Source organism: Erpetoichthys calabaricus, chromosome 12, assembly GCF_900747795.2.
Source record: "Erpetoichthys calabaricus chromosome 12, fErpCal1.3, whole genome shotgun sequence".
Classification (NCBI taxonomy): domain Eukaryota; kingdom Metazoa; phylum Chordata; class Cladistia; order Polypteriformes; family Polypteridae; genus Erpetoichthys; species Erpetoichthys calabaricus.
This window is the reverse complement of record NC_041405.2, coordinates 145,069,097-145,082,667: the sequence shown is the minus strand read 5'-3', so window position 1 is coordinate 145,082,667 and position 13,571 is coordinate 145,069,097. Positions and strand designations below refer to the sequence as shown.

The following is a 13,571-nucleotide window of genomic DNA, read 5'->3' as shown; positions in this document are numbered from 1 at the left end:
GTTACTTCAGGTGGGCTCTGTCCTGAGGCCCCTCCTTTTCATTATTTACCTCCTTCCCCTTGGCAATATCTTTTGTAAATATAACATTAGCTTCCACTGTTACGCTGATGAGATCCAGCTCTACCTCACTAGCAAACCTACTTCTTCCTTTCCACCTTCCTCGGTTATTGATTGTATAGCAGAAATTAAATTTCAAATTTTCTTAAATTAAACAGTGACAAAACTGAGGTTCTCCTCATTAGTACAACATCAACATTATCCAAAACTGATCATTTTTCATTGGTTACTGATAACTTTTGGGGAAGGGGAGACAGAGGAATTAAGAGTCTGGGTGTCATCCTTGACAGTACTCTTTATCTTTTCAGTCCCACATCAATAATATCTCCCGGTCTGCATATTTCCACCTGCGTAACATGAATCGTATTCTCCCCACACCACTGCTCTCCTTGTTCATAGCCGTGTCACCTCTCATCTGGATTATTGCAATTCCCTTTTCTTTGGTGTTTCTCACAAATCTCTTTATATTCTTCAACTGGTCCAAAATTCAGCTGCCCGCATCATTACTATCCATCCATCCATCCTCTTCCGCTTATCCGAGGTCAGGTCGCGGGGGCAGCAGCTTGAGCAGAGATGCCCAGACTTGCCTCTCCCCGGCCACTTCTTCTAGCTCTTCCGGGAGAATCCCGAGGCGTTCCCAGGCCAGCCGGGAGACATAGTCCCTCCAGCGTGTCCTGGGTCTTCCCCGGGGCCTCCTCCCGGTTGGACATGCCCGGAACACCTCACCAGAGAGGCGTCCAGGAGGCATCCTGATTAGATGCATCATTACTAGAACCCCCTCTATTCACCATATCACTCCCGTCTTGCAGCAGCTTCACTGGCTTCTAGTTAAGTTCCGCATTGATTTCAAAGTTCTTCTCTTAACTTTTAAGGCTCTCCACAACCTTGCCCCTCCATATCCGTCTGACCTTCTCCATGTTGCCATTCACTCCTGTACCCTTAGATCCTCTTCCTCCATCTACTTAACTGTCCCTTTCGTCCGTCTTACCACTATGGAGAGCGGGGCGGTCAGCTGTTCTGCTACCCAGCTCTGGAACTCGATACCATCTGAGCTTAGAAATATTGACTCATTCTCACTTTTCAAATCTAAACTTAAAAATCATTTGTTTAAGACTGCTTTTTCTCTTTGACTACAATTGCTCTGTCTGGTTTTAAATTTTGTATTTTAGTTTTGTTTATAATGTGTGTTTTATCTATTGCTCAGTGTCCTGGAGTGTTTAGAAAGGCACCTATGAATAAATAAAATGTATTATTATTATTTAATATATATCCATTCCTACTTTTCAGGCTTTTGAGTGGGGGGGGGGAATCCCCAGTAGATTCATTTTTCTTGTGTGCTACAATTTGCATAGCAGTGCCACCTGCTGGCTGACAGCAAGTGAAACACTGAAAAGACTGAAGCAAGAGTAGCCGACAAAATGACCAGAGCGTAACATTACTTACCTGGTCACCGCCTCATGATGCTTCTACCTACTGTAATTTAAAAAGAAGTATTGAGTGCTCTTGCAAGGAGGTGTTGGATGGGGCCTGATCGAGAGGCAAAGTGCAATGAAACACAAAGGAGAATCGAGGGTTGTTGTTTTAACTCCTGCTTTGTCAGCTTTTCTTCAGTACTAGGGTGTTGTACCGTGTTAGCCATTATGAATGTAGAGAAAAGCCAAGCAAAATGACACCTTTTATTGGCTAACTAAAAAGATTACAATATACAAGCTTTCGAGGCAACTCAGGCCCCTTCTTCTTGCCTGAAGAAGGGGCCTGAGTTGCCTCAAAAGCTTGCATATTGTAATCTTTTTAGTTAGCCAGCAAGAAGAAGGGGCCTGAGTTGCCTTGAAAGCTTGTATATTGTAATCTTTTTAGTTAGCCAATAAAAGGTGTCATTTTGCTTGGCTTTTCTTCATAATTTAAGCGCTATGAACTGTCCACCTTGAAGAATGAGAATGAGTCAGATATGACAGCATTTACGGTTACAACCCTGCAAGGAGTTAACGCAATTCTAGAGTTCAGTCGATCCAAAGAGAAACAAAATCTCAACTCACGAAACCAGAGACATTGATAACAGCAGTATGGATGACGGATTTGACCAACAGCAATAACTGGAGGGTCACCATTTAAAAAACACATAAACCTTTGCTTTCATAACTTAATCCATTTTACAAATATACTCAGGCAACACTGGGTACTTCAACTAGTACAGTATAGTTAGAGTAAATTAGTTCAACAGATTTGATAATATATATTTCTGTATATTAAAGTATACTTTATAAATACATTTACTTTGTATGGAAAACGCCATTCACTATATATTTAAATTTTAAATAAATACAATTCTAAAGTTTCCTCATGTTGCTTAGAATGTAGCCACCAAACCATAGAATGGACCATGGGATCGAAATAAATAACTTTGAAGAGGTCATTTTCCTAATTTCCTCGTTTTTTGCCCCCGATTCGACATGTCAGTTTTAATCTTCATTCTCTGCATTCGGTTAAGTTTCAGTCACTTATCTTTTACCAACTTAAAACATGAAAAAAATAAAAATGCTACGGGCAAAAGTGAAAGAGCTCTTAAGCTAAAAGCGGACGGAGTGTTTTTAAAGGCGGAACGGCGCTACCTTGCGCCCAGTTCTCCAGCTACAGAGCCATTCTTCCTGGTATTACGATCTGATTAAGCGGATTCGGAAAATGGATGGCCTTTCGTGTTGTGTTTTGTTTTTTAGGTTCGGTTTACTACTGCAGTGCCTAAATATTTCATCATCCGGAATTAACTCGACGCCTCTGCGTAACTCTTTATTATGTACGTACGGACGCTGGAGCGCGCACGATATGCCACTCGGCATGGTTTCCGTGCGCGAGTTCGACGACGTCATCGGCTGCGCGCCAGCCCGCTTTATAAAAGCACCGTAGCTGACGTCAGCGGCCTCTTTCCTGCCTGTCCCCATAACGGTGGGCAGCGATCCGGCTTGGCAAGGAAATCCACAGCCATCCGACATCATGGTGAGTGACAATCGAGTCCCCAAAACTTATTCTTTATCATCTTTTCTCTAAGCTCACACAAAACCATTTTTAAAGCGATTCGAATGTTTTTTGCGTACTTTTAAATGTCCGACGGCACAAAGGGTGCCGGCGTCTGCGCAAGATGGCAGCCGCCCTGACGCAGACCCGGGTTGAGGCGGAGGGCTCTGCATTGTGTTGTTTCGGGGTACCAGTGGCTGAGTAGCCTATGTCGACGTTTTACTTTACATTTCGAGATGCCATTATGATTTCAAAGCGTTACTGGTCCTCCTTGGTTTTACGTGTTCGTCCTTGGCATGTTCAGACTAGTTTGGTCATGAAATGCGACACATTCAGCTCCACACCCGCGCTCTGAAGGCCGACGAGGACCCGGTGTGGGAAGTGTGATGAATAGCGCGAGGTTTTTGATTTGTAATGATGGCTCTGGAGGCCATCGCGGGTGATGTCCAATTTCTAGTATTCTGCTGGAGGGGAAAAGAGAACGTTATGCCGTTATGTTTTTTAACCGTTTGTAGAACTCCGCAGTGCTAGGTGGCCAGTTATCAAACGGCCTTGAGATCTGGGCCTCTCCTGCCTGTTCTCAACTAACATGGCACAATCTAGCTATTACGTAATGCATTTCGGCTTCAGAAATGTCGCAGTGCCCGATTTCTTTACAGGGATATAGTATCGGATTTTATGGTAAAATGAGGTATTTAATCCCCGGGTTAGCTTTGAGTTCAGCGAGTTATAAAGGGGACTGCTTGAAATCCGATGTTTGTGTGTGTTTAGTGATGTGAGCTATTGGAGGTACCAGTCAGCTGGCTTTGTCAGAGGAGTTTTGTTCTGTTTAAGTTGGATGGAATTCTGGGTGTGTGCTTAATCATTAATTTCTGTTCTATTTTTAAGTTTCCATTTGTTTCAGTGTTGCTTATGTGACTCATAGTGATGGCTTATGTGACTCATACCTGTATGTTTTTTTTGCCGTTCAGGTGAACTTTACAGTAGACCAGATCCGGGCAATCATGGACAAAAAGTCCAACATCCGTAACATGTCTGTGATTGCCCATGTGGATCATGGGAAGTCCACACTGACAGACTCTTTGGTCTCCAAAGCTGGTATCATCGCATCTGCACGTGCTGGAGAGACCAGGTTTACTGATACAAGGAAGGATGAACAGGAACGCTGCATCACCATCAAATCCACGTGAGTTTCATTAGTGCTTTGTTTTACATGTAATGTGTGGATGCCTCCTAAAACTTAAATGCCTGAAATCTCCCATCTTCACATTTTTCTTCCTCAAGTGCAATTTCTATGTTCTATGAGCTGACTGACAATGACATGGCCTTCATCAAGCAAAGCAAAGATGGGTCTGGTTTCCTCATCAACCTGATCGACTCACCAGGGCACGTGGACTTTTCTTCAGAAGTGACTGCTGCCTTGCGTGTTACTGATGGTGCCTTGGTGGTTGTTGACTGTGTTTCAGGTAAGGGATTATGGGTAAGGTAGAATAACTAATTTGACTTTTCTGTAACAAGCTTTACTCTTATTGCAACAATTTTAAATTTTGATTGTAAATTTTTTTTACCTATCATGCAGGTGTATGTGTGCAGACGGAAACAGTGTTGCGCCAGGCTATCGCCGAGCGTATAAAGCCGGTGCTTATGATGAACAAAATGGACCGGGCATTGCTCGAGTTGCAGCTGGAACCAGAGGAACTTTACCAGACTTTCCAGCGTATCGTGGAGAATGTCAACGTCATCATCTCCACCTATGGCGAGGATGAGGCAGGCCCCATGGGTAACATCATGGTGTGTATTAGATTGACTTAGTAAAACAGCAAATGAACTGTAGCACACTCTCCAGTTTAAGTGCCTCACCCATGTCACCCACACCCATTCATTAACTTCATTTGTAAAGTTTTTCAGAAGCACAAGGCTTTTTAAGACATCTTGCATATCCAATGACAGTTTTGAGTTTAGTAGTCTCAGATATTTAATGTTTAATATGTAAACTACTGAGTAAATATTAAAAGCTTTGTAGGGAACTGTAATTTATGATCACACTGGGTATAAGGTCTACCTGGAGCAGAATGAATTTTTTCAATTAAGGCTGTCAAGGATCAGCCCTTTGGAAGACTAGGGGTCGCTTCTATTTAATTTGTATTTATTTTTGGTTTTAACTTCTTCCATTAGATTGATCCAGTGATTGGCACTGTTGGTTTTGGCTCTGGGCTGCATGGTTGGGCTTTCACCCTGAAACAGTTTGCAGAAATGTATGTGACCAAGTTTGCTGCTAAGGGAGATGCTCAATTGGGACCATCTGAGAGGGCCAAGAAGGTGGAGGACATGATGAAGAAGCTGTGGGGAGACCGGTAAGTAGATGGGCAAGAGAGACTTAATGACTGTACTAGACTGTAATGAAAATCATCAGTACAGTCCCCTATGTTGTTGGCACTGAATTTGGTGGAGTGTATGGGCATTCTCCTGCTTGAAATGTCCAGAGCTTAGCCCAGTGGAAGCAGTTTACTCTTGCCTTACCGGATTCTTTGTGACTCGCTTCTCCTTTAGGTATTTTGACCCATCTGCTGGCAAATTCAGTAAGACTGCAATAACCCCTGATGGTAAAAAGCTACCTCGTACCTTCAGCCAACTTGTCCTGGACCCTATTTTCAAGGTGATTGTCAATAATGAACAGCAGTTTTGTTTGTACACAAGCTTTGAGACTAATGTGATAAAAATCAGATGCATCTGTGTGTGATGATCAGAATTCTTCACTTTGACCTGACTTTTTTAGTGATGATTTCTCTGTCTGATGCAGTTGACAAACTGCCTAAACTGTCACTTGAGTTTTGTCCAGCAATAAGTCCCATTTTTTTTCCCTTAGATATTTGATGCCATCATGAACTTCAAGAAAGATGAAACTGCTAAGCTGATTGAGAAGCTGGACATTAAGCTTGATAGTGAAGATAAGGACAAGGAGGGTAAACCATTGCTGAAGGCAGTAATGCGTCGCTGGCTGCCAGCAGGAGAGGCACTGCTGCAAATGATTACAATCCACCTGCCTTCTCCAGTCACTGCACAACGGTACCGTTGTGAACTTCTGTACGAGGGTCCTGGAGATGACGAGGCAGCAATGGGTAAAATTTCTACATGTTCAGTCTAGTAATTACCAGGTTGTGGGCTTTGTTTGCTAAATTTACTGGCCTTTGGGTATCTTTCAGGAATCAAAAACTGTGACCCTAAAGCTCCTTTGATGATGTATATCTCAAAAATGGTGCCCACTAGTGATAAGGGACGCTTTTATGCCTTTGGAAGAGTTTTCTCTGGCATTGTCTCTACTGGCCTTAAGGTTAGGATCATGGGACCAAACTACACACCTGGGAAAAAGGAAGATCTGTACCTTAAGCCAATTCAGAGGTGAGAAGTGTTTGTGTGGGGAAAATGTCAGATGGGTTCACAATTATCTGTATTTGAGGTCCAAGGTAGTGTTTGGCACACCTTAAATTTTTTTTTTTTTTTAATGGCTATTCGCTAATGCTGGTTTTCTCCTGCATTCAAGGGTGTCCGTTATCTTGACCAACTGAACTGGCTTGGCATTAATGTGGCCTCATGCTAGTGTCCTGTGATGGTTTCTGCTTGTAACCTTGTACTAGCAGGGAGAGACTCAGAAAATGGGTGAATTCAAGAGTACTTGATATGCTTGAGTCTTGACCCCATTTATTTTTTTCCCTCCCCTCTTCACCCCTTTTACAGAACCATTCTTATGATGGGTCGCTATGTTGAGCCCATTGAAGATGTCCCTTGTGGCAACATTGTGGGTCTGGTAGGTGTTGACCAATTTCTAGTGAAGACTGGTACCATCACTACATTTGAGCAATCCCACAATATGAGGGTGATGAAGTTCAGTGTCAGCCCAGTTGTCCGTGTGGCTGTGGAGGCAAAGAACCCTGCTGATCTTCCCAAGCTGGTAGAGGGGCTGAAACGATTGGCCAAATCAGATCCCATGGTGCAGTGCATCATTGAGGAGTCTGGAGAACACATCATTGCTGGGGCTGGGGAGTTGCACTTGGAGATCTGCCTTAAAGATCTAGAGGAGGACCATGCCTGCATTCCACTCAAGGTAAATCTTTTAGATTCGTGGATGTTGAAAATTGCAGTAGAGATAGTTATAACTTTATCTTCTAAAACTTTTTTTTTTTTTCCCCTTCAAGAAATCTGACCCAGTTGTGTCCTACAGAGAGACTGTGAGTGCAGAGTCTGATCAAATGTGTCTCTCCAAGTCTCCAAATAAACACAACCGTCTGTTCATGAAGGCCCGACCCTTCCCTGATGGTCTGGCAGAGGATGTGGACAAAGGGGATGTCTCTTCAAGGCAAGAGCTTAAGGCTCGTGCCCGCTACTTAGCGGAGAAATATGAGTGGGATGTGTCTGAGGCACGAAAGATCTGGTGCTTTGGACCCGATGGCACAGGACCCAACATCCTGGTTGATGTCACTAAGGGAGTTCAGTATTTGAATGAAATTAAAGACAGTGTGGTTGCTGGTTTCCAGTGGGCATCAAAGGAGGTGAGCACTTGGCAATTTAATTGTTGATAACCTTGTCTGGTATCTCGCTGCTCAACTTTTTTTTTTTTTAAAATGTCTTGACAGGGTGCACTCTGTGAGGAGAACATGAGAGCAGTTCGCTTTGATATCCATGATGTGACTCTGCATGCTGATGCAATCCACCGTGGTGGTGGACAAATCATCCCAACTGCCCGTCGTGTCCTATATGCCTGCCAATTGACCGCTCAGCCCAGACTCATGGAGCCCATCTATCTTGTTGAGATTCAGGTGTGTGTGTTTTTTTTATTTATTTTTTTTTTTTTTTAAATAGGGTCCTATATTTGATTGGTTGCCCTGTCGCAGTCTTGATATTGATTTCCTTTTTTTTTTTTTTGTGTGTGCAAGTGTCCTGAGCAAGTAGTAGGAGGAATCTATGGTGTATTGAACAGAAAACGAGGCCATGTGTTTGAGGAATCACAAGTGGCTGGGACTCCTATGTTTGTGGTTAAGGCTTACCTGCCTGTAAATGAATCCTTCGGTAAGTTGATTGTTTGTCCATGATGCATTGTTGCAAGTTTCTTGGGTAACATTGATATATCAAAGTCTTAAATGATAGTGGCTCAGAGTACTTTTCAGTAGTAGCTGAAAATAAAGAAACTTACCTGTTCTGGTTTCTGTTCTCTGTAGGATTCACTGCAGACCTGCGCTCCAACACCGGTGGCCAAGCCTTCCCTCAGTGTGTATTTGACCATTGGCAGATTCTGCCTGGTGACCCCTACGAAGCATCTTCTCGACCTGCTCAAGTTGTGGCAGAGACCCGTAAACGCAAAGGCTTAAAGGAGGGCATTCCAGCCCTGGACAACTACCTGGACAAGCTGTAACTGAACTCTGGTGATGGGCGCAGGTTCTTTGTGATCTCTGCTCATCCAGTCTTGTGGACTTGTTTAGAAATTGTTTAAATATACCTTGCCAAAAGAAAATAAAGATTAAAGCTGAATTTTGAGCTTGAACATTTTTGACTGGCATGGGCAACACCTCCAGTGGTGTGAGGGACTTTAGAAAATTGTCTTTGAATTTGCTCTCTGGTGTACAAAGGTTCCATTTTAAAGCGCAGGCTGGGCATACACTTGATTTTTAGCTCCTTCTGTGTTGCCCAACTTGCATCTTGTGAACAGAAGAACTTGCTGCATTTCAGTTGCCATATTTGAACTTTTTTTTTTTTTTTTTTTTTGCATTTAATTTTCACAAAATTCATTGTGCAGCAACAATGATGTGATGACCATGCATGGTGACCATGTGGTGGTGTAAGAGCATGGTGTGCAGCAAAACTCATTAGCCAGCTTCTGATGTTTTGAGAACCCTGTGGCCTTATAGCTTTGAATGGGTAAAGCTTTACTGCAGACGGCCTGCACCCATGTTGTGGCCTGTCACTTGGTCTGAATGTACTTTGTACAACTGATGACACTCCTTGCATTGCGAGTCATAATTTCTAAATACAGCATATACTTGGAATTATGAGGGTGATAGAATTTAAAAGCTATTTCTCCCTGGCTGCATCTAATATTGAAAGTCCTGCTGTTCCTGAACTGTATTCAGACCTGGTGTTAACAGAAGCCTAATGCTTTAAATTAGCCAAGTATTTATAGCCTACAAACCTGATATTGACCGTTTAAGAGTACAAAAACAAGTGATTGATGTTCAAAAAGGATTGTGGTTGGTATGATGTACACTTTAGAAGTAGTAATTGCCAAATTACTAATCCTTTGCCCATGTTTAGCATCAACAGCTTTTTCCATTAAATTTGTGTGTAGAGTGACCAGATGTTGTGGTTTCAGGCAATTTGTCCTGATCTGATGACTGAAATATAAGAAAATGACTATAGACGGTTATAAGTGGGCCATTTTCTTAAGATTGTGTTGTGCATGACTGCAAGGGGGACTGCTTCCTCACCTTTTGATGATAATACCACTAAGGAAACCACAGCCAGGCTTCAGTTTAATATGTCTAAAAATACATGAAACTAATATATAGGTGTGTATTGGTGGGCCTGGCCTCTTCCCACCTGCTATAACCCTTCCAACTGTTCATATGGCAAGCAGTATGTTTCTTGTGCATTCCAAAAGAAAACCAGGCCTATTTGCTCACGTTTTTATACATGGAAGAGAAGCTTTCAGCCCCTGGTTAACTTTTAACACAAACCTTTATTTTCATGAATATATACAGTTCATAATGAGAAGCCAGTGCAGAGAACACACGCATGTAACTGTTTACATTCAGTAAGTTAAATGTGCACTTCAAACCTGTTCATTTCATACACATGGCAAAAGACAAGTGCCTCAATGGAGAGATTAAATTCTTCAATTAAAACGTCAATGGGGAAATGTACCACACAGTATCCTTTAAAATCCAGGCCTTGGACCTGCAGTTTCTGGTGGTCCTGTTGCTTGATGGGAGTAAGTGCACACCAAACCTGGATTCTGCATGACGTTCACGCAAGTATCCTCCACCCACTTGCATTTAACTCTCTAGCAAGTGTAGTACAGGCAGAAAAGAGCCCAGAGTTGAGTGGGCTCTGAGGCGAGGGTGGGAGAGTCCATGCATTTTGTTGAGATGTCCACTTCACTTGCAGTCAGCTCTCTCTGCAAAAGGGGTGATCACCATCTCCAGGAAGACAAGTGAGCAGAATACACATTTCTGACGATTGTATCCACTCAACCAAGGTGCTGTGGGGGTGGGCTGGGCACAAAACTAGAACTTGGTTGTCTGGAGCTTCTCCTTGCACGCTGACCAATGTCCGATTCCCCACCAAATGAACTGGAAATTGCTCACAAGCTTTTTGGAGTGGTGATGACCTTGGAATGATGTCAACTTTTGCTCAGAATCCTCTGCCGCCTTTGCAGTGTTGCCCTTACCCTTTCCGATGCACCCGCAATTCTTTTAATCCCTTTTCACATCCTTAAAACAACTATGTATAGAAAATGATTTCTGGAATTTGTCCATCCTCCACAGATGTGCCATTGTTGTTGCCAGCAGCGTAGCAGAATGTAAAGCAAGTCTTGGCCCCTGTTGTGGCCGCCTCATGAATCACCTTGCGCAAGCCTTTGGTGCCATAGTGGGAGTCTGGGCCCTACAAATGAGAAACGCATCAATCAGCCAAATAGCTCTCTACCTACCGTAAGTATAAAATGACAAAATGTAAGGTGTCTGGCGTGAATGCCAGATGAATAATGGCAACAAGAACCACAAAGGGCCTGGCATTATCTGGTGACCAGAGGCTCCTAAATGCAGTCAATCCCCTTTCTTATGCTCAGTTTGAACTTCAGCAGGTTATCTTGATAGTGTCTCCATGCTGAAATGCATCGAGTTGCTGCCATGTGATTGGCTGATGAGATATTTGTGTTAACAAGCAGTTGAACTGGTGTGCCTAATAATAGTTATATACACTCACTGGCCACTATCATTTTTTTATTTTGTTAATGTACCCTTTTTAAACATCTCTTTGATGCACTCGAACAGAACCTTGAAGTAACCCACCCAAAATAAAGTGATGGATGGAAGGCATGGAGGCAGTAACACTGAGCACAGTAATGCCTTAAATGTCATATAAAGTAAAACCATTTGTGGCCAATTAAAATGTTAGACTTTCCTAGTTCAAGTATAAAATTTCACACTTGTGTCTGTACAACTTGCCAACACCATTTTGATGTGAGCCAACTTTTGACTTCCACTGCCACAGCCAGACACTCTGCCGATCACAATGACGTGACACTACTTTACATAAGTAAACATACCAGTCTAACAGACAACATCCGTGTATGTGTCACACTGGCACATTTGCAGTAGGGTGTTGTCAGCTTGGCTGAAGATTCAATCGCAGTTCTTTTCTCTCTATTTACAGGTTTAACCCTGTCTGAATGTGAATCATGTACAGTGGAACCTCTAGTTACGAGTTTAATTCGTTTCAGCACTGAGCTCGTATAGCGAATTTCTTGTATCTAGAACAAACTTCCCCATTGAAAATAATGGAAATCCAGTTAATCCGTTCCGCACCCCAAAAATATTAACATAAAAATCAATTTTCCTAACAAATAACACTGATAAATAATAATATACTGTAGTCTACCTTTAATAAATAACACTGGTAAATAATATAACTGATTATTAAAAGAATCAAAACAGGTGTCCAAAGTGCAGTAGAGCATTCAATAAATCTTTAAATAAATAATCCTTAAAACAGTTGTGAAGTGGAGGTTTAAAATACACAAGAATAACAATCCTTTAACACGAGGTTAAAACGTCAACAGGAAGCAGTCTTTAAAAAACAGATGACAATCCCCGGTGCTTCTTCTCTGTTAGTGTCAGCGTCTCACCTGCTTCTCCCATGCAGGCTCTGCAACAGGCGAGACACTTAATGCAGCTGACCTTCTCTACACCGTCCTGCTTCAGCTGTTTGGCTCGCCTGTTCAGCTCACTGTTCAGCTACACGCGAGCCTGCACTCGCTCGCTCTCCCGCACCGACTTTCTCGTACTGCTGCTGCTTCCTGCCTCCTCCTGCAACCTCCGTTCTCTCTCCTCTCTTTTCTTTTACTTCTTCTCCCCCTTAACCGGCTCGCGCTTCTCTATATATGCGGGGAGGACATGGCAGCTGCAGCCCATCAGCCACAGGAACAATCATGGATGTGGGCAGTTTCCCACCTGTGCACTTAGGTGAGAAATGCAGACACCGCAGATCGCCCTGCGGCTCGCTACTGCTACCACGCCCCCTCGCTAAGCCGCGAGCTATACCCACAGCCTGGCTCGTGGCTCGTTACGTGAGGCAGTGCTCGTATTTAGATCTGAATTTTTCGCTCATACTTTCCTCGTATCTTGAATTTCTCGTATACAGAGGTGATCGTATCTCGAGGTTCCACTGTATTTGAGGACTTGCAGAAATTAGGGTGACCAGGAAACAGTGTCAGAAATGTGGAAGGAACTACCCAGACATGTAGCTGAAACGGACAGCCATGACGTTTGCATAGCTTTTTGGATGAGATACTGGACATGCTAACGAGCTCGATGGACCAAACTGTTCTCTAATGTGAGTTACAGTCTTAATGTGAGCTACAGCATAATCACAACTAAGATAAGTCACCTTTTTTTTACAAATGGAGTAGGACAATATTCATATAGCATCCATAATTATAACCTAAAATTACAATTATACATTATATAATATTTGGTTCACACTTTTATCCAAAGGAACTTAGCCTGACCTGACTGTGCTTCATTCCTTAAAAGCATATTGCACTATACAGTGATCTTTTATGTATCACAGGCGGTGCAGTGGTAGTGCTGCTGCTTTGCAGTAAGGAGATTGTGGGTTCACTTCCCGGTTCCTCCCTGTGTGGAGAGCGCTTTGAGCAGTGAGAAATGTGCTATGTAAATGTAATGAATTATTATTAATTTGCTTAGGGACAGCTAGCAAATCAAAGGCAGAAGCTAAACTTGAAACTTCATGTTTTAATGGTCAGGGTCTTAGCCAATATGACACACACAACTTTCTATCATGCAAGAGCAGAATGCCATCTTTAAGGCTGCTTATATCAAGCATCACATTTACTGCTTTCCTACTTCTAGGCACTTCCACACACACATTTTATAAAATTTATTGTACTGACATTACAAATAAGGTGAAAGAAAAAAGACAATTTTTAATATATAATTTAGCTGCCACTTTATTTGAAAACAACTTAATAAAAGCCCAATGTAAACTGATGTAAAGGCAAATTAACTTTTTCATTTACAGTGGTACCTCGATATACGTCCTTAATCCGTTCCAGATCCTTTGACTTATACCAAACAGGACGTATACCAAACAAATTTTTCCCACGATTAATCCATTCCCATGAAAAAAAATCCTATTGTTATTGGCATATTATACATTGATGGGGTTGTATAAAATTATTTAATCACTGCTTAATACTAAAATACATACAATCA

The 13,571-nt window shown here is 42.4% G+C and overlaps 2 protein-coding genes across 2 annotated transcripts in view; one reads left to right on the top strand and one right to left on the bottom strand.

Annotated features, from left to right (window-relative positions):
• The first annotated feature begins 2,901 nt into the window (after positions 1-2,901).
• On the top strand, positions 2,902-8,572 carry eef2b (eukaryotic translation elongation factor 2b). The gene is made up of 13 exons (XM_028816472.2): positions 2,902-3,048; positions 4,038-4,252; positions 4,351-4,532; positions 4,646-4,857; positions 5,242-5,420; positions 5,617-5,722; positions 5,933-6,185; positions 6,270-6,465; positions 6,802-7,168; positions 7,260-7,613; positions 7,698-7,880; positions 7,998-8,130; positions 8,280-8,572. Exons 1-13 carry the CDS (start codon positions 3,046-3,048, stop codon positions 8,471-8,473), a joined length of 2,577 nt encoding a protein of 858 aa, XP_028672305.1. The 5' UTR covers positions 2,902-3,045; the 3' UTR covers positions 8,474-8,572.
• A 1,207-nt stretch (positions 8,573-9,779) lies between these two features.
• The window catches only part of LOC114662800 (BTB/POZ domain-containing protein 2), a 37,304-nt gene continuing 33,512 nt past the window's right edge, over positions 9,780-13,571 (bottom strand). Inside the window, exon 9 of the mRNA XM_028816473.2 lies at positions 9,780-10,719. Within this exon, the coding sequence (XP_028672306.2) occupies positions 10,558-10,719 (162 nt within the window). The 3' untranslated portion in view covers positions 9,780-10,557. The remainder of the gene's footprint in view (positions 10,720-13,571) is intronic.

Coding starts and splice junctions, on each gene's coding strand:
- eef2b (XM_028816472.2), top strand. Junction 6,466..6,801: donor TACCTTAAGCCAATTCAGAG/GTGAGAAGTGTT, acceptor CCCCTTTTACAG/AACCATTCTTATGATGGGTC. Junction 8,131..8,279: donor GCCTGTAAATGAATCCTTCG/GTAAGTTGATTG, acceptor TGTTCTCTGTAG/GATTCACTGCAGACCTGCGC.